The 21,222-nt window shown below is 41.2% G+C and overlaps 1 protein-coding gene across 4 annotated transcripts in view; it reads left to right on the top strand.

Moving 5' to 3' along the window:
* The window catches only part of elmo1 (engulfment and cell motility 1 (ced-12 homolog, C. elegans)), a 108,357-nt gene that overhangs the window by 69,710 nt on the left and 17,425 nt on the right, over positions 1-21,222 (top strand). For 3 of the 4 annotated variants that reach the window (XM_067613219.1, XM_067613220.1, XM_067613218.1), the window contains one exon: positions 9,270-9,406. In XM_067613219.1, the coding sequence (XP_067469320.1) occupies positions 9,270-9,406 (137 nt within the window). Of the gene's footprint in view, positions 1-9,269; positions 9,407-13,905; positions 14,312-21,222 lie in introns of those variants that run through there. The other variant, XM_067613221.1, reaches the window with a different exon arrangement.

The raw sequence follows: 21,222 nt of genomic DNA, 5'->3' as shown, positions 1-21,222 counted from the left end.
CTAAGCCATTGCTTCCATTACTGAAGTACTGCAGTGGAATGAGAATTAATGTCCGAGATCAAACATTAGTATGCTAACATTATTGTTACCTGAACATTAGCTTAGAAACTGATCCCATTTGAAATGACTTGTTAAGTCTTAAGGATTTAGCCACTAATCCCTCCCATAAGTCTCTTCCATGAATCACGAGCGAAGTGGATGATGGCGAGTAGACGAAAGGCCAAGCGTAGAATTCCAAGTATCCCTCAAGTCGTGGCACGAGGATCTGTTTGGCAGTCAGCAACCACTTCACACAATTGTCAGTTGCAGCCTTGTGTTTTCAGAGGGGCGCGTTCTTCAGGGTTTTCCACTTCGTAGCCTCAGGCATACACCAGCGAAAGGTTTTTAAATTGGAGTAGTGCACAAATAACAACAAACTTGACAGACGGGTACTTGAGAATCTCAAGTTTTGATCATCCGTGGAGCTTTTTTCAGACGCTCCCGTCCCTCGTCAGCTCTCAGCAACCCTTGGCGGACTGAAGTGGTGCGGTGGATGAAACACAACCCACCTTATGACAGGGCTGCAGGTCTCATTTTACTTGCATGTTTTCGTACTTGTAGCTCCATGGATGTAATTTAGCATCAGTCTTTCACCAGCCTGTCACCATAACTCATGCCCTCAAACTTTCTTTTTATTTATTTGTTTCACTTTTTTCTTTTTTTTAGGAACTATACACCATGCTCTCAAAAAACTGAAACTGTTTTCCTGAAAGGCTTCTTACTAGCAGAGTTTGTCAAGGATGAAATCAAACAAAACAAATGCAGTGAGGTTCGGTTCAGCTCAACCTCACACACACACACACACACATACACACACAAATAAACAGTGTAGTTGATTAAAGTACTTGCCAAAGAAACTGAGATCTCAGAATAGGAAAAAGTAAAATTATTATTTAATTCAATTTTAAATGAACGTTTCTGACATATAAAGACTATAATGCAACAAAAAACAGCAGATACAGAACAGAACAAACCTGGATACTAGAGCTAATAAAAATAATGGATAAACCAATAAAAATTAACAAATTACAAATAAGATACTATGTAGAAAGACAAAAGTGGGGCAACACACAGTATGTTCACATTAAAAACAGATGGAATATTTATTTCATATTACATTTCTTTCTTTACAGAAATTACAGAATGAGACCAAGAAATTCCAAGAATAGAAATTCAAACATAGATCCATGAGAGGCTACGTCAGAGATTGATTTGAACTATTCAGGAAAATCGGGCTTTGACTCATCAGAGGTGAAGAAAAGTCCTTGAAGCGTCAATAAGCTCTGCCAATGCAAGTTTAGCAATACTTTTGATTTCTTGTTTCCAAAGCAGACGAGCTAAAGTACATTCCTACGTTAAATGTACATGTACATGCTGTTCGTGTCTGTGTGTGTGTGCACATATGTGAATGTAATAACCGTGTGTTGTTTGGTATAATTAAACAATTCTGTTTCTCCACTTGGGAAAACTCAGACAGGTGGTGTGTGTGTGTGTTTGTTAGCATGAGTTACACCGTCTGATATGAGATTTTTCTTCAGAAGTATCTGGCCTGAGGTGCATTATTATAGCAGTCAAATCTGTATGTATTAAGATATGAAAGACATGAGTTGTGTTTTAGTATTTTTAATAAATGCAACCTGGCGCAGCACAGATGTAATAGAAACATTTCAGCTGGATGCACAAGCCTTATTGTATTTGAGAAAATATGAGGTCTCTATGAAAGCAGATGCTATATTTGTTGGAATACGTGCATGTCAGTCGAGAACGCTGATGGATTCGCTACATTCCCTCCTCAGTCTCGTTTTCCTTCTCTCCATCTGCCGCTCTGCTATCCCTCGCTCTCTGTTGTCTGTCGTCTAATGCGTCTCAACCATTGTTGGGGACTCTGCATGCTAAAATGGTTTAGTTATGTAATTAGAAACCACAGTGGAAGTAAGGCTTTGACTTTTCCCTGTTTTCATTCTTATCTAACTGAGGTTGTTTCTGTGCTTCTTTCCCTCCTTGAAATGAAATACTTGGTGTTTGCAAACTCAAAAAATATATTAAAAAACAATTCAGTACTGTAGACAGATAATTTTGTACGCTCTTCTTGTTGTGCCTATTTTTTCATCATGCATTCCAAAGCAGAGACTTGAACTAGTGACCTCATTCTTCTGGCATCCTTATTCAATGATCATGAGATTTGTGGAAGGGAAACTCAAACTGGGAGAGAAAGTACAGCTCTGCTGCCCTGCTGGTGTGTCCCAAACATTATAAAACTGATCGTTTCACGGATTGCTTGATGAAAAACACACAAAAAACAAATAGATTTCCAAAATCTGGACACGTTACATTTTAAAGTAACAAATTTTGCCCAGTATAATCTAGTTTACACGGAGGGCTAGTTCTTAATTAGCTTATAAGATAATTTCCCTGCTGAATTTAAGTAGTAATTATAGCAGTGATTCCTGCACTGCCAGTTTTATAGCTGTTTGGCCAACTGAACATGTATCTGATCTGAACTGGAAGCACATGCTGTAAAAGTTACTCAGGAATCTGTATTTTTGAGCCCATAACACATGTACATTAGAGCTTTTCCCCCTTTCCTCCCTATACACATGAATGGCATAAAAATTATTTCATAATACACCTCTTGTGGCTTTTGTTTTACAGCCAGTTCTTTTGTAAAAAATTGTGCACGAAAAAAGTCTTTCTGAGTCCAAGGGCATCACATGGCCTGTCCCCAAGCAGAGTGTATGTAATCTTGCAGTTAGAACCCAATTTGAAAGCATAAACTTTCAAAATATCCGAGATGAAAAGGATCCATATGATTACTTTTCCCAATTCGAACAACCATTTCAATGAAAATGGTGGTAAATAGATATATGATAAATTACATAACTACAAGCTTATTGTAACCTGGAATAAGCCTAATATTGATTTCAGGTGCCTGTACATGATGCTGTGGTGTTGTTTCCTGTAGCAAGAGAGCTACACAGTCAGCCTGCTAAGTCATCCACACAGCCGCGGTTTGCATCTCTCTATACCTGCTGCCTTTGCATCCTGCACACAGACACACACAGACACACACACAAACAGTGACTGGACCGGAAAGATGGTGCTGACGCTGCTCACTGGACACACACACACACGCGCACACACACACACACACACCCCTTGTCACAGTTGGACATCAGGGCATGCTGGTATTGTAATTAGAGTGAGGATGGCACTTTTCACTGTGTATTCATCATGTGGCATAGCTGCAAGGTGACTCTGAGGGTTGTTTCGCTTACTTTGCGCACACACACGGACACAAATACACACAAACAAATACACACTGGACCTTGACAGATGTCAGGGTGGCATTCAGCCCACACGTTTCTCCTTCGAATTCTCTCACACACACACACACACACACACACAGCTGCGAACACACACACTTTTAGCACACATGCTTAGTCACCTCACTCTTCTCCAGGACTCATCTGTGTGGTGGCCAGTTGAGAAATTAGCTCTTAGTTGACGTCACAGAGCCCTCAGTGCCCTCACGTTGAACGGACACCGATAAGAACATGATGGGCGACAGCTGTCCCACACTCTGTCACGCTTCCATTCACATACACACATACACAAAGACAGTCACACATTCACTTCAGGGTTGATGACAGTGACCCTCGATCTCAGCCCAACCACACACATCCCAGGAGATGGATGGACGGAGAGAAAATGAGAGGAGAGGAGAACTCTCTGCAACTTCTGAGCAGTCGTGCTTCCGTGATGGTGTCGTGTGATGTTGTGGAACGTCACTGTTGTCTGTTGTGTGGACATAAAAAAATATTTTAAAAATATAAAAATATTTTTATACAGTCTATGGTTCAAGAGATTCTAGTTCTGCAAACTGATTTGACTTAGCTAAATTGAAAGTTGTTATTGTAAGTTAATTTGCTTTGAACAGTTTTCTTGATCCTTGACCTAATGACATTAATTCTGGACACTCTGGTCCCAAGAACCCTGCCAGGAGATAGCCATGTGAGTGGGGTCTAGTACCGAATTGATTAGTTGACTGATTAGTCACGCAAATTAACAGTAATTTTAATTGCTATTTAGGTCATCTTTAAAGCAAAAATACCAAACATTCACTGGTGTTGTGAGAGGATTTGTGGCTGTCTCTTTCCATGTTTAATATCTTTTGGTTTTGGACTGTTGGTCGGATAAAACAACCAATTTGATGATGTGGCTTTGTAATTTGTGATCTTTATTTTTCACAATATTACAACATTTTAAAGATGAAAAATTAATCCCAAAAAAAAACTGATAAAAGGAAAAATGTAGCTAATTTCGTTAGATGGGATGTTAGATCCCTATAGAGTTAGCTACAACAGCTAATACAGAAGGTCTTTTACTTTTGTTAGGACTCAGAAGTATTTTAATGAGTGATATAGGTAATATTTAAATTTATTTGGAAAGCTTTAGGAGACGTGCGCTGCCTGATATACATGGTTTTGCCAGATCTTCATGTTTTCCAAATTCTACACCAGAAGTGACAAGTGCTAAGTTAGCATGACCCTTAGTCAGAATTTCCACAAATATGAGATAAAACCAGAATTTTCCTTTAAACAGACAATGAAAATAATCATTAGTCCTACATTCACTCATTTACTAGTCTCTCTATAATACATACAATGATTTGCTCCAAATTAGCTGCAAATTTGGGATTTGGGACACTTACTAATCACCGTAGTTTTTGTGTCATCACTGACACTGAAAGTAGTGCACATGCCATGGACACTACTTTTTCTTTTGTTCCTTTGTGGAATTTTTGAAGGAACTACGTAGTGGATACATTCACGCACAATTTGGACACTCAATAAAATGGCGGAGAGTAAAATATAGCGCTCTACATATTAAATAGAAAGTGATTTTGGACACAGCCACTGTTAAATTACAGCACAAGGCCCTACAGGAGGTATTGACCCTGCTGAAGTGTCCTTGCCATGGACAGGGGTGCAGTTGTGTAGCAGGATTTGTATTCTTCCTGAGTAAAAGAGCAAAAAATAAACAACTGTTGCACCACAAAATCTACTTATATTTTCTAGTGGCATTTTGTCATAAAGTGTTGTACTTTCACTTTAGAAGTCCGACTACATCTGTTGATCCATGTGGGCATATGGTCCAGCACAACCTAAACTGGTCATCACAGTGTCCTGTTACCTACTTTATGGGTGGAACAGGCACCGAACATCTGGCTGTGCAGATGGACATATAGGACAAAGAAAACTCATTACAGCCCATTTTCCATCCATCTAATTTGTCTGCTGGGGACCCATATGCTTTGTCAAAAAGAGTCATAAATTGTAATTTAAATTGAGAGAGAGTTCATATCTACCCGGCTGTTTCGTTGTCATCTCGCAACAAGCAGATCTCATTTTGTGTATGTATGTGTATGTGTGTGTGTCTGGCTTGTGTGACTCATCCATCAGAGAGTGTCAGACTCCTCAGGCACTTGATGTGTCCAGTCGTACACCCCATCTCCCGACCATGTAAGCCTGCCCGTGGGAGAGAGGGCTGTTTATCAGCGAAAGGAAGGAAGAGAGGTTTTACATAAGTCGTTTCAACCAATTAAGAGTACAGTTCAGTGTTCAGAAGTGCTTAGCCTCAGGTTTCTTAGCTGTTTGTCAGAGCATGATGTAGTCTTCTATATCCATTCATTTTCACATAGAAAATAGATTGCAGACAGTAAAGAGAGAGTAGATAGTGATTTACAGTAGGTTCAGTATTTCTAATTAGATGTATATAGCTCATGGTGTCATCGCTCAGTCTCAACCCTTTGTCTCCTTATAATAAGACATTTTTACAAAGTAGTTGTACTGGTCCTCTGTCCTTCATATGAAGACCATAATTACAGATTGTGGTGCTGAAAGAAGTTTTCTGATGGTTCCCTGTTGCTGGTAACGGTAGCCACGTTCAGCCAGGACAGTATTTTATGTATAGTGGATGTATTTCATTAATGTAGCTTCAGTGACAGTCAGAATAATGCTGAAGCATAGCTTTGGAATTTTTTTTTTAAAGGATGATTTAAGTCCAGTAAAGATTAGAGCAATAGTTACCTAATCACAGTAACATGACTTTGCACTCACACAGTGCCATCTCCGTTCAGGCAGAAAATTTTAAGTGCACTTGTGCAGTGGTGAGAATGATTCAGTCATGACATTTCAGCTTGCTGGAAAGCAGCTGCTATTCTGGAAAAGGAAGTACAAAAATGGTCTATTTGGATTCCTCATTGGACAGAACTGTATATTCACACAGTTTGTAATTCATAAAGGCTCAATGAAATATTGTGCTGTCTGGTAGTAGTAGGATTGCATTATTTTGTCTCTGTATTCCAGTGCATTGAATTTGAATAGAACAGTAGTTATGAGGTTCAGGTGCTGACTTTTAGCTACAACTTGAGGGTGTTTACATCCACATCCAATGAACCATGTAGAAATTGTGGCCCGTTTTATACACAACTCCCAAGAGTCCTACGCTGTAACTTCACCAAATATGGATATGAACACCCTGAAACAGATAAAAATCAACACTTTAACCTCCATCCAGTAAGCTGCAGTACAGTCAAAACAACAGAAAACAATGTGCTAATACGGACTACATGTTATGTTCAAGACTATATTTAGATTTTAGACATACTGTAAGTTTCAAGCTCCATACTGTTTTCTTCATCTCTGAAGTCAGAGCAGCTGCATCCAGATTTCCCTCCTCTTAAATTATTTCCTCAGCGTGGGTGAATTTTATTTGTTTGATGAAATATTCAGTGATCCACGCGCTGTAACCATTCTAGTTTGCAATAAGACTATTACAATGCAGAACACTGTTTGCGAACTATTTTGAGCATCAACACACTCCTGCCGTGCATGCAGCTTCAGGTCCTGCTGAGCCCTGCGAGAGGTAATAAAACTGTTTGCGACTCAGCATGCTTTGCAAAACCTCAGGATGGAGAAATTTCCGCAGAGCCACATGAGACTGCTCACTGTCCGTATCTCCCAAATAAGCCTTGACATGTAATTCCCCCTAACCTTGCTACCTCAGGGCTCTGTTGGTCCTATCAATAAACAACTGATTTAGCTCAGAGGTCACTCTAAACTTTAACACTCCAGTCGGCCAAAAACAGGTATTTCAAGGAAGGATTTTTATTTACTTCACCCTTCCTGTCTTTTTCATCCCTGAGTTTTTTCTTTGTGTCCCTGAGGGTAATGTACTGTTTATTGGTGTCAAAGTCATGTATGGAGGGGCACAATAATAGTTTCTGTCAGAATCAGCTACCTATGTTTCCATTGCAAAAATTTAGTTTATTCACTTCCTACTATCTCTACAGCACAGACAATCCTTGCTGCCGGTGTTTTCTTCCTTTTTTTTCACTGCAACTCAGCACACTTCTTCGTGTGTTTTTGTGACAAAACACAGCTTGGAGACCAGGGATTCACTCTGGTGAAAGATCTTGTAATGTGTGACCCCCTGTTGCCAATCAGTCATGTAGTGTGCAAACCACAACGACTTCAAGACTCCTGATTACAAGACAGAAAGTTGTGTAGTGTGAACAGTATAGCGATCTAACGACTTTGAAAGTCATGGAAGTGTGTCCATGGCATAAGTAGCCAGTCAGCATCTGTTTTGGCTCACCTCCATTAGTTTCCTGATTGACTACCAGCACCGGTCGCATATCCCCTCTGGATCCCTCTACTTGCCCTTCCTTAATCTCCCATCCATCGCTCCAAATCAAGGCTTAGGTCAGTGTGCCCATGGCCTGCGGGCATCACTCATTATACTGTGAAGTTTCAATTGCCGCCTGACCCCTTCCATCCAATTTCATGGCTGCTCGTGGTGGGCCAGTGTCCCCGCTGCTCTGCTCTGAAACTCTTTAAATGAACCAACCTTTGGCTCAAGGCCGCCACTCATCTCAGCAAGACGAGTGGGAGACGAATTTAGTTCAAATGAATGTCAAGCCTTGTTATTGTACCTCTTGGTTAATGCGGTTTGGGCACTCAAGAGCTCTGGCTTTTCCCTCTTCCCTCTCATTTGTATTTCAAACACACTTGCACACAAATAGTGTTGATAGAAACGCTTCACTACACCACTAATAAAGAAAATAAACCACCTCTGGCTTTGTAAAATGAAAAATCTCAACTTAATCCAGTTGTAACAGTGCTTGCTGGTCACAATTTGTCTCCAAGGAGTATTTTGGGTTTGAAGTTGATGGGGAGCTAAATTTTCAATAACACATAGTCTTGCTTCATTGGGGTGCTGTATCTCATTCTCAGTGGTAGTTTTAATGAAATAACCCATAAACACATCAACTTCCAGCCATGTCTGTGATGCAGAATCAGAGAATCCCTCCCAGTCCAGTTAAATTATCTCTCATGAATAGTCTGTCATATTTCATATTACTCTTTATCTTCTGGATAAGGAGGTATTGTGAATTTGGATCTTTAGCATGCACAGGCCTGATTTTTTTTGAGCTGAAGAGAATGATCATGTGTGATCATCAAACACATTTGCCACTTCAAATGTTATACAGAACCTTTCAGCACCAGTTATTTGATGATTTTATCTGTAACATTTTCTAGCTAAGTAATGTTTACTTGCAGTAGCTGTGCCTGTTCCTGTCATTGTGCATTAGTCAGGTGTTCAGGTCTAGGCAAGGGGCCACATTCCTTCAGGCCCAATTACATATTTTAAAAATTGAAGGCCACCATATGGGACAGAAGAGGAAAGGAAAAAGTAAATGGACCTTTGCTGGCTGACTGGCTGTTCTGTTATCAGTTTTTGTATGTGTATACATGCAGTGAATAGGTGTGAGGATCAAGCTCTGGAGTAAGATTAAGTTCTGATTAAGGATCTGCAATGGTAACATCCTGTAATTATAAATACATACAGACATGAAATCCAGATAATGACCAGATGATCCACTGATGCATGTGTTGAGTTCTTTGTCATTAGATTGATAGAAACAGCTTTTGTCCATCACATTGGTGTGTGTCTGTCTTAAGAATCTGTTCTTAGTCCACAGTCACCTTTTTGCACCAGTTAAAATTGTGACTACTTTTTTGTATCCATAAAATACAAAGTGATTTGTACGTTTATGTGCCACCATAAAATGGATTGCTGTCACTCACTAACAGGCTTCATTAACGGGTAGCAGCTTTCATTTAAAGTGCTGCTGTAATGACAGTCTGTCTCTCTTGTGTCCACAGCCAGTGAAAACTGTCACGACTTCCACCCCATGTTCTTCACCCACGATCGCTCCTTTGAGGAGTTCTTCTGCATCTGCATCCAGCTGCTCAACAAGACCTGGAAGGAGATGAGAGCCACAAGTGAAGACTTCAACAAGGTATGTAACGTGTGTTTTTTGACAGGGTGGATGGCTGAAATTAATAAATAGCATCACTATGTCCCAATTGCATGCTACATAGTAATTGTAACTGGGTTTTGAGTATGTGGTGCATTCACACTGGAAAAGCAGCAAATGTAAGTCCACTTTATGCCAGTGTACGTAATAAATTGCTGGATTTTCGAGAGTGGTGTTGATGGACTACAATAAATTGTGGACATTGGTGAGATGACTCCAGGAATAAGGTTTCCAAATTTGAAATTGGCAGTTGCTTTTTGAAAGTCCCAGTTTACAAAACAGTATAAAACACAGAAAGATGAGACATGGTATGATTTCACACCGTAAATCTCTTTCACGATGCAGAATGAAACATCTTCAGTTAAAAAAAAAAACTATGTTCATATTTGATTTCAAATAACATAATAGACAACACTGAGAACAATGTAATATTTGCTATTTTAAGGTGCATTTTGTGGATTTATCACAGTTGTATTTCTGTAGGGACACTAGCAGGAAGTGGCACAGACACATACCTCACTCTACAACTACAGCTGTGATAATTACATCTTAATAATAACTAATCTCTGTTAGCTTTTGTGATGACATTGCCAAGATTCACATGCAAATATCAAGCCTGATTAAGGTGCATAGACATGGAAATGTTTTTTTCTCCTGTGTGCACAAATTAGTATGTTTTAGGCATTTCCTTTTTAAGAGCGTAGATTGAGAGAGAGAACTGCATACACATCTCGGGGGGCTTTTTACACTCAGAATTTTCCCTGCATTGTTTTTTTTTCCTCTGACATGAAGCATTAACTGCCTCCAATGGCTGAGCCACTGATTAGGCTCTACATCTTCATTTGGTGCTCATTGGGGTCTGGATGAAGATGAAAAACTTCCTGTAAGCTGGCTAATGTTGAGTCGGCTCACTCAGTAAATGTGTGCGTTAGCGCTGCCAGACTCTGATATTAATGAGGTGTTTATGACAAATATTGTATGTTGTGTATTCAATTGGGCATCAGTTGTAGCAGTCAACAGATGCTGTGTGCCTTTTCCCTGATTTGTCAAACAAATTATGATTATCTCGTGGCATCCAACACGCTACAAGCCACCCTGTTTCCCAGCCACTGCTTACACAGTGATTTGTCGTGGTCGAGTTGTCTGGCTTTGATCAGCATTGAAATGGTGCCTCACATATGAGATAGCCAAAGCTCACCTTGACTTTTGCTCCACCGGTATTCCCTTTTGTCCATATATGTACATATATTGTGCTGCATGAAGGTGACAGTTTCTAGTTCAGCATCCAGTTTCCCCAAGTAACATTTTTGTAAAGTTTTCACATGTTATTTTTGTTTTTGCATGGAGTTCTGTTTGACGTGCATAAATGAAATGACGCTGGAGTTGCATCATCATCAGTTGAATGATGGAAGACAGCAGTATGATTTTCATAGTCTGACTGTCATTACAAACACAAGTTGGTGTTCTCTGGCTCTCAAATTTCACACACAGAGGAAATGTTATGAAATATATACTGCTGTTTTTTCGTAACACTGCAGCAAAGATGAAAAACAGGAAAACCTAGTCATCCTCTGTAGCAGTTGTTGAATAAATGTTAAATTCACCTACAGTCTGTTGTTGTCTGTTGAAGTCCTCACCACCGCCTGTGTTTTTACATTTGCCACTCACTAAAACACCTGTGGTAGTGGAATAACTTCTGAGCATGACTGTATTTTTGGTTTTATGAAATCAGAAATGGGGGAAAAAGGAAATTTTTAGTGTGTCCCTGGAGAGTTTCTGTGCTAATCGAAATGTTGTAATAATGAACTGAAACCTTGTGTTATTTAGTGATAATCACACTAGGCTTGGCTTGGAATGACTTTTACATGTTCAGCTCTACTTTTAGTTTTACTACGGGGAGAATTCAACACACACACACACACACACCTCTCGTAGCAAGCGATCCTATTATCCAGTCCCATCCTTCACGCCCCTTCCTTGAAGGCGAGAGTCACTTTCGATTGAGTTGGGATAGATGATGCTTCCCTTCTCTCTCCCTCTTCCCTCCCCGACCTCATCTTTCATCACGGGGTGCCATGGGAGTTTGAAATTCAGCAGCAGCTTGTCGATAGTAAGACTGTTTGGTCTCAAGGGCTTCCTATCAGCTAAATGGTGCGTGCGGAGCTCTGTGCTTTCAACCACGAACGCTGAGTCTCAGTTTGTATCCGCTATGAACTTTGAAACACTCTCGAGACATCTGCCCCTCTGATGAAATCTGAAAGTTGTCATTTTCTACCCAATTCTGTCAGCAACAAACTGAGTTGTTGATCTGAAACTGCAGAATTCATTCACAGAATATTTTTTAAAAACAAAAACAAATAACTAGATGATAGAGAAGATGGTACAAAAATGCACATTGGGAAAGCTCAGTGAAAGTACATATGAGTGAAACTGAATATGTGGGTGGATTTTAAATATGAGAGGGATTTGATTAAATTCTTCAGATTTTATTGGATCACCCAAAAGTGGGTAATAAATAGCTTACATTTCCAGAAGAGCATGACCTGTAATGTTGCGCTGGAAGCCTCTATGACCCACAAGCTAACAGTCAAGAGCTGTTTTATATATCAGGTGGAGTTAGCTAGTCGCCCCAAATCACATTTGTTTGAATAAATATATGTCAACAACCCCAAGTTCAAGATGAGTTGAGAAAAGAGAGAGATTTGGTTATAGAAACACTGAAAAATTATTTTAACAAGGGATGAAACTGATGTATTTGTATGTTACTGTGTCTCTAAGGGATAGGAATTGGAAAGGAGGGAACTCTTTAAGATAGAGAATAAAAGATAAATAGCCTGTAAACAAAACTAAAAAGGGTTAAATATTTGACTTTGCACAAAAGTAAGAACATGAATTGATTAATGATTGTCCTTTTAACTGCTATCTATGTGTCATTCAGACTGAACTATAGCTGTCTTTTATAGAGAACGAGTTTTTATCAGTTGTTGCTCATCCGTGGAAAACGATATTCACAAATATGCTTTGGTGTTTGATAAGCACAAGATCTTTTGCATAAATTCCTGCATTTATCTAAGGAGCGACAACATTACTGGAGAAACAATCTGACATATTTATAAGTTTAATCAATTAATCATAAGTCAAAGAAATCCTGTGGTTACACGAGGAGCAAAATTACCATTTGTCAACTCCAGCGCTGCTTTCTAAATCTAGATCCTGATTGTGTTGAAAAAGCACTGGTGTGTAACTAAATTATACGCATGTTGCCAGTCAATTCCTCATGTACATACAGTATTATGTAGATATATCCTCTTTAGGGTGTGTAGGTGGATAATAAGCTGTGTCAAGGATAATTCTGAGGGCGTCCACTTCAAAACACGGCTAGCGTGCGGCTACATTTCCCTGCAGCTCCTACACCAGCAGCCAGACACTGACAGCACTGAGACTTCTGACGTGTTGAATACTAAAACACCTTGTTCAGGTTTTATCAATGTTTCGGATGTGCGTGGCACTGTGGCATGTGCGTGTGTGAGCGTTTCGTAAATGCTCACACACTCTCTCAGCGGCTGGATTTTCATGGCTGACTGTGCATCTGCCTCGCACACACACACACACACACACATACACACACACAAAAAACACACACAGGGTCTTACATGTTAATGCTCATTTGAGACAAAGGCTTAAATGAAGCTTAAAAACACTATGGCACCCACACACACACACCATCATAGAGCTTCTATACATTCTGTCTGGTTCGTTTTTTGAATGCTGTGTTTAGTAAAAGACGAAAAGAACAAGGGGTGTGTGTGTGTGTGTGTGTGCGTGCGCGCGTTTTAATGGAGGCAAGTCTGATGCTCCCAGGGCACAGCTCCGACTGTCAGGCAACCGTTTTCCCTGTTTCCATAGTAACCCCTGTCCAATTACCGCTGCTGCGCTGCACTACTCCAGCTCTGTTTCAGTAAGATGGAGCCACTTTTCCGCTGCATGTGTACACGGTTGTGTTTATGTGCACATCAGTACTTGTGTGTGCGCGAGCGTCTATCAGAGACTCCTGTCTTGTCCCGCTGCCTGTCTCTTCATCCAAACATCTGTGCGGAGAGCTTCTCCTCCTCCTCCTCCTCCTTTTCCCTACCAGAGGAGGAAAAAAAAAGCCTCCATCTCTCTTTGCTCAGGCGCTTGGAGAAAAAAAAATCCCTCACTGATGTAGAGGCTTGCAGCCACTCACGATACCCCTCCTCCTTCTTCTCCTTTTCTCTCATCCCTCCCTCCCTCCCCCTCCGTCTAAACCTCTCTCTCTCTCTCCACTCATCTCTCCCACACACACACACACACACACACACACATACTTATCATGTGATCCACTTGCTGCACCACTATTGGCGTCTCTGATCATGGCGTGTATCCAATCAGGGCATAAGCCTGGAGATCAACATAAGCGAAGCAGAGCAGCCTGGCTGATGCTCTTAGAGTCACAGAGGGAGGGAGGAAGGCAGATAGAGAGACATACGAAAATATTATAGTAGAGGGGAGAGGGAGGATGTGAGAGGAGAAGCAGGGAGTTTGTTTGTTTTTTTTATTTAAAGGGAATACACTAAAAGTGGGAAAACTGAAGTAACAAATAGCCAAGACAGGAAGGAGAGAAAGGAGGAGGCACACAAGCCGTGTTGTCAGACGAGTCTTCCCTCATCGTGGCTAACGTGAAGGCTAACTGTCCACACTCAGCTAGACCGCTCTTCCAAGGAGCCATCTGCTCCCTCCATCCATCTTTCCATCCATCCTTGCCTCCCGCAGGGCACTGCTAAAAAACTCCTTCTCTGGCAAAAGCACAAGGATTCATCAGTCACTGTGGAGAGTATCACACCGCACTTGGAACCATGGAGGTGACATGTAAGTACTAAGAATCAAACAAGAAAGAAAAGAGAGAAAGCGAGTGGTTTTCAATTAGCATGGATGGACGGAGCAAGGGGAGGTGGTAGTAAGGGAGGAAGAGGGACTGTTTGTGTTGTTGCCTGGCTGCGGAGGAGGAGGAGGAGGAGGGGGGAGGATGGAGAGAGGAAGGAAAGAAGAAGAAGAAGAAAAGCTAGGGAGAGATGGAGAAGATGGGACAGGGGCAGAGCGGAAGAGAAAGAGGAGGGACAGATGGGGCTGTGTAGACTCGGCGAGGCGTAAACAGGTTAGGCAAGGACCCGGAGCACAGCCTTTTCATTAAGACACACAGTCAGTCACACATATAATCCGCTAGATTATTTCACCCTCTCTTACAAACACACACCCCGCGTTCATCTACCACCCCCCCCCGTCACACTCCAGGCATCATCTGTATTCCAGTGTACAGTGTGTGTGAGTATGGTGGGGGGTTGGGCTTTGTTGTGAATGGGATTACTCCACATCACCAACACCCACCGTTTTGTCACCAGAGGAATTCAATGCCACTACTACTGCTCTCTCCTCTACTCCACACTGTGTCTCTCAGCCTTGGATGAGCTTCAACCAGTGTTTTAGCCAGAGGGGTTTGACACAGGGATTAGAGCGAGGTCAGCCCCAGACTGTAGAGCAGAGTCTGTGAAATGCTGCCAATACCTGATCTCATTTGTTTTGGATAGTGCACACTACCATGGCATCCACTTATTGTCCTTTTCTGCATGGGTTTTGTGGTAAGAAACTATGCCTCGGTCACCGGGTGACCTACTGTGGTGATGAGAACTGAAACATACAACAACACAGTCAATTGACAGTAAAATGAACTGACAGCCGTTTTGATAACTGATTAATCGTTAAAGCCATTCATCCAGCAAAAATGCCAAACATTTGCTGATTTCAGCCTCTTACATGTAAGATTTTGCTACCTTTCTCTTATGTATATTATTCTGTGTTGAATATCTTGTAGTCTGGTCTGTCTGGTCAGTGAAAACAAGCAATTTGAACATGATGATTTGGGCCTTTCTGCTTATTTCCTGCCATTCTACAGGCTTAACGATTAATCTGTAAAACACAGGACAGATGAATCAATAATGAAAATCATCGTTAGTCCTATTAAAGCCTGATAATCAGATTGTCATTATGGCAACAATTCAGAAGTCTATCCCTGTTAAATCACTGAATCTATCATTGTTGTCGGTCTGTATCAGTGTCCTGTATATTTAAAAAGTGCCCTTGAGCAAGAGACCTTGATCCTGGTCACCCATTTGAAGTCACGCTGGATGAGTACTTCAGCTAAATAAATCAAGCATAGATGTAAAGCAAAAGCCCTTTTTTTTTTATTGGTGTTTGACATTTCTGTTCTGGACCGGCGTGATACAGAAGAGAGTCGATAATCTGCTTTGTTCAGCCATGTTGAAGACTGACCTGCCCCATGTGGGATTATTCACATGGCAATCCTCAAAAGCTCCGGCAGCAGCTGAGCAGACCCCCCCCCCCCCCCCCCCCCCCCCTCTCTCCCCCCCACAGCAGCCCTCACACACCACTTAGCCAAAATTTCAGAATATTTTAAGCTCTTCGTTTAGCTCCTACTTCAGCTTTATTTAAGGCTGCTCGCCGCAAATCAATTAAGGACGCTTTAATGCAAATCAATGCAAATGATCTCTGGCTCTGCTCTTTAGCGACAGGACAGTTCTTCCGCTTTGCCAGTAGGTTAAAATGCACGCATACATGATTAATGAAATGGGTGCTGGTGCATCCAGTCAGAAGTGATGTCACAATATAATGTGAGTGCAGGTGCCAATGGTTTTGGGTGGATGCCATGTTTGGATTTGCAGGAAGCAGCTTGGGACAGTGGGTAAAAGCGCTGCGCACGCTACCATATGCCAACAACTGTGACTGCTGCCGTCGCGCCTCGCATGAAACGGTACATCTATAACACGTATCAGGACACAGTAAACCAGCCCCTCCCCCCACTTCTTCTCTCCTGCAATGAGTCCTGCTGTTTTCTTATTTCATACTGGTTTTATTTACCTCTCCAGCTGTCTAGATCTTTCTATACCTCTTTTCCTTCCCCACTCTCGTTCAATTCCTTGCAGCCCTTTCTTTTTTGTCTTTCTCCTCTTCCCCTATCTCCGGAGGTCTCGCTCTCTCTTCCTCCTCCTCACTCTCGTCTCTCGACCCCCCCCCCCGTCACCTCTTTCTTCTTCCACCCCTATTGTTGAATTCAGACAGGCTATTTATATCTTTCTGCATGGCTGCTTCACCTCCCACTCCCTTAACAAGGTTTGCTTTATTGTTTTTGCACGTGTATTTGCTCACTCGGACAGTGCGTGAATGTGTGTTTTTGTCAGCGAGCCCTCGTAGGGGAGTGTACAGTGTAATGAGTTTATCTTTGTTTATGTTTTTTGTCATCTTCTCATGGTTTGTATATGAAATAGTGTGAAATCTTAGCTGTGGTTCTGTACAGGGACTTGTACTTGTTTTCTTTTTTCTGTGCATATGAGTGTGTGTGTGTGTCTGTGACTGTGTTCCTAAGGGGGGGATCTCTGATCTCAGGCAGCGTAGGCCTACTCACACTGAGAATAACATAGCTGAGCTCACTAATCAGAGCAGAGAGATCATCAGCCATTAGCATCAAACCATCAGAGTTGCACGAGAGGAGATGCAACATTTTGCTTTGTTGTGTCAGGATAGTGATACCACTTGTCTCATCTCTGCAGCAGCTCGCTGCAAATCAGCTGGGAAAAGAGAAGTAAACTCAAACTTTCCTCGTCTTTTGGTTTAGTTCGTCATTTATCAATTATTTATCTATTAGTTATTTATGTGTTTGTTTATTCGAAAGCCAGTACATGCATAGAGATTGCGATCGGATACCTCCGTGACACATATTACATGTGTCTGTAGTCTTTTTTTGTACACAGCAGTCCACAAAGTATGTACTCTGGATTCCTTGCAGACAATAATAAGCCGATCTCCACAAAGGCTTTCTTATGTGTGGGTGTGTCGTACTGTGGATACATGCTGGGATACGGCTGTCTCATATAATAATCCGGTTTTGATGTAACACTCTCGGAGTCTGGTTTTAATTTGAAACACTTTGTCTGTTCGTGTGGGGGGGTGAACTTGATGGACTAAAAGGGTGCTGTTTGAATTTTTATGGAGAACTTTTGTGACTTCATTTTTCCAGACAACTTTAATAAGATCAAGAATTTTTTCTTTTTTTGGATAGTATTTCTACTCAGCTATGATGCATTATAGCGAGGATAGGGCTGGTCCCTGATGGAGGTGATCTCATACAATAAAATAATACCTATTTTGATGTCCTGGAATAGATGTTTAATAAAAACCAACTTACTCAACAGAGTTTGGCTTTCATCAGCATTTCTTGATAGACTTACAGTAAGCGGCGATTTCCCAGGCGACTTTTCTCTCCGGTCATCCATATGGATCGTGCTGCATCTCACGTGGAGCTGGTTGTTGAAAAAGAGCTTCTCTGACAGTTTGTCTGGGCGTGCAGCGCTGGCCCTCTAAATATGGCAACATCAGCCAGCAGCAACAGCCGGCACCGACTCCGCATCACTCATGCGGAAGGAAGAACAGGGATGATAGAGGGAGGTCTCCAGATGTTTTCTGTGTGTGTGTGTGTGTGTGTGTGTGTGTGTGTGTGTGTACATGGGAATATTGTGAATTTACATGGAGTAGTCTCTAGTAGATTTGTTTTGTGTGAGATAGTGCTTGTTCATAATGCATAACACCAGTGTGTGTGTGTGTGTGTGAGAGAGAGAAGGGATAAATGAGTATATGTACAGTTTAAGTGTGTACATTGAGAGTGTGTTTATCTGTCTTGTGTACAATACAGTATGTGCTTCTCCCTGTGGTGCAGTAATGCTGTCAAACAGGTCCCCAAGGCATTCACTGAGAGAGAAAAGAGCCGCTTTTTACTGGGCTTTAAAGTTACATTTTCCCTTTACCACTCTATTTTATTGAAATAACCAGATACAGTGACTCCTTACATTTGAGCCATGGGGGGTCGATACATAATTGAAAGTTTTAATGGCTGAAAGTAGTGCCTTTCCACTTAGTTGCTCTCAGCAGATTCAACATAGAGGCATGACAGCGTTGTCAGAGTCAAACTGCTGCAGAAAAGCTGAATGTATTGAATATAATCTGAAAAGTTGGCTGTGCAACATTCATATCTTGCTTTTCACCCTCTCTGTAAATAGCACACTGACTGGTTGTTTTTAGGCATTTTATACCATACAGAAGGAACAAGAAGCAACTGAAATGTCTTGCATATCAAAGTTTTGGCATTATGCTGCCAATTAATCCTGCAACCAACTACAGCCGCGACGATTAGCCAAATAATTGATTAGTTACCAGCAATTAAATTAATGGCCTATCATTTTGATAATTGATTAATCGTTTTGAGTCATTTTTTAAGAAGGACATTTCTAAATTCCCTTATTCCAGCTTCTCAAATGTGAATATTTTCTGGTTTCTTTAGTCCTCTATGATAGTAAACTGAATATCTTTGGGTTGTGGACTGTTGGTTGCGGAAAAACAAAACATTTGAGGATGTCATCTTGGGCTTTGGGAAACTGATCAACATTTTTCACCATTTTCTGGACCATACAACTGATTGATTAATCGAAAAATAATTAATTACTAATATGCCAGTTTTTTTTCCATTATAAATATGCCTCTGAAAAGCCAGAATTGAATGAAACATACCCAATATATAATTTCCCAAGAGCGTAAGGTGATGGTGATGCATTTCAAAATAGCTTATTTTGTCTGACCACCAGTCCAAAACTCAAAAATCATTAGTTTACAATGATATAAAACATAGTAAAGCAGCCAATCATCACTTTGGAGAAGCAGGAACCAGCAAAGTTTAGCATGTTTTCATGAAAACTGATTTAAACAAAATAGTTGCTGATTAATTTTCTGTTGAATGGTTAATCGATTAGTCAACTAATCGTTTCAGTTCTAATCAATACAGTACGTCTACACAGGTAAGATTTTGTCAACACTGTGTCAACACTGTTTCACCACCATTCATGATGCCTGTTATGTGATCCATATTGGTTTTCATTACAATCCAAATGGGGATAAAGGTCTGAAATTCCCTACAAATATCGTCTCGGTCTCCGTCACTTACATGACACACAGAGCAGCATGATCTGTTGTTTCAGCACAAGCTTTTTGTAGTGCCAGCCAGTGGGAAGCATTTGAAGCACTACACTGTTGTGACCAAAGCGATGCCATGGTGTGCGTGCTGTCAGACGGAGGTCTGTGTTTTGTTGCGCCTCCTGAAACGTCCTCTCACACACAACGTGGGGGTGACGGAGAGTAAAAACCAGCACAGTCGGCACAGTTGGCAAAGATTAGTGTCACTACCGTTTCATAAACAGGAACCAGAAGTAAACCATATAAGGGTGCATCTTTAATTTAGGCTACTTTCTGGCTTTGATTTGATGTTTATTGTATAAGAATATCTGATAATTTAACAGCTTTAATAGTCATTTAACAGTAACAGAAGCTTTGGTATAAGACATTTTCAACTACAACTTCATTTTTTCATTCCTGTCTGCTTCCAAAACACATTTTTGCATTTTTATTCAATGCATTTTTTTTTCAGCTTCTAAATTTAATACAACCCCCACCAGCCTTGTCTCTCTGTACAGCGTGATAAGAGACAAGCATCCTTTCATGTCCATCTCTGTGGCAGTGTTTTATTTTTAATGGCATCATGGTCAACTTTGAAGGAGATAATTATTAACTGAACATGGGACATTGTGGCAGAGAAGGAAAATGTAATTACCATTTCAATAACAGGGACATGGATTCCCTGTATTCTGCTCCTCATTAAAGGCGAATGTGTGTATTTTTTTGTGTGTGAACGCTCCCTTTTGTATGTTTGTTACTTCAAGTCCCTACATGCAGAAACACACTTCAGCAACAGTCCCATTATCGCCACATGAGATTGACTTTTTGATTGCTTTAAGGGAGTATCAGCAAAGCCATTATTCTATGATTACCGCTGTATTATTTTCCCACCAAAGTGTCTCTCTGGCACAATCTCCAGATTTCCCGCCCAGGCTTGAGTGGTGGGTGAACATTTGACTGACAGCTGGTAAATGATGTCATTAGCATCCTCTTAGGTAAATGAAGCAGGGGCGACAGTCGATTGGTCGGCGAGAGGGGACGGTAATTTGTAACGGCTGATGCGTTGTCAATGATGGATGGCGGGGCGACTCCGGGAGAGGAGCTGGCCCGACTGTCCTGTTCAAGCACAGGCTGAAAGAAAGAGAGGAAGAGCGTGGCAGAGGAGTCAGTGTGGCCAGCTCTTCATTACGTGTTGTAGATGGCTCATGAGACGGCATTTAATTATATTTGCTGACACTTGCTCTGCTGTCTAACTTTCCTTTGAAGGAGCTACAGAAAAGAATGATGGCCCGTTGTCTGGAAGAGATTAGGGAGCATGAGAGGGAACGACAAAAATAAAGGTGGACAAGATAGAACCGATAAATCTTGGATCAACAGTTCTGACTGAATGGGAGATCATGTGGGTTTTAAAAGGGGAGAACGACACAAGAAAAATGTACCTCATCTTGTATGTAGCTAAGAGTCAGTTAGGGATAATTTTATCCTGCAAAGTTTGTTCCAGCGCTGACGTCATCTCACCTCTACCAAGGTGCTCTTTGAGCAATCAGCAGATGAAAAAGAAGGATGACAATAAAATATTCATAATACCTCCCCCCACCCCCAACGCCCTGTTGTGAAAGGACCATGTGTTCGTATTAAATGTGATGAATATTCGCAGTGTTAATTAGCATGAGTGCTGCCACATGGGCCAACAGAATTGTTTTCCTGCC

The sequence above is a fragment of the Thunnus thynnus genome, chromosome 15, assembly GCF_963924715.1.
Source record: "Thunnus thynnus chromosome 15, fThuThy2.1, whole genome shotgun sequence".
Taxonomy (NCBI): Eukaryota; Metazoa; Chordata; class Actinopteri; order Scombriformes; family Scombridae; genus Thunnus; species Thunnus thynnus.
Note: the sequence above shows the minus strand (reverse complement) of the source record. Positions and strands in the feature narration are given on the sequence as shown.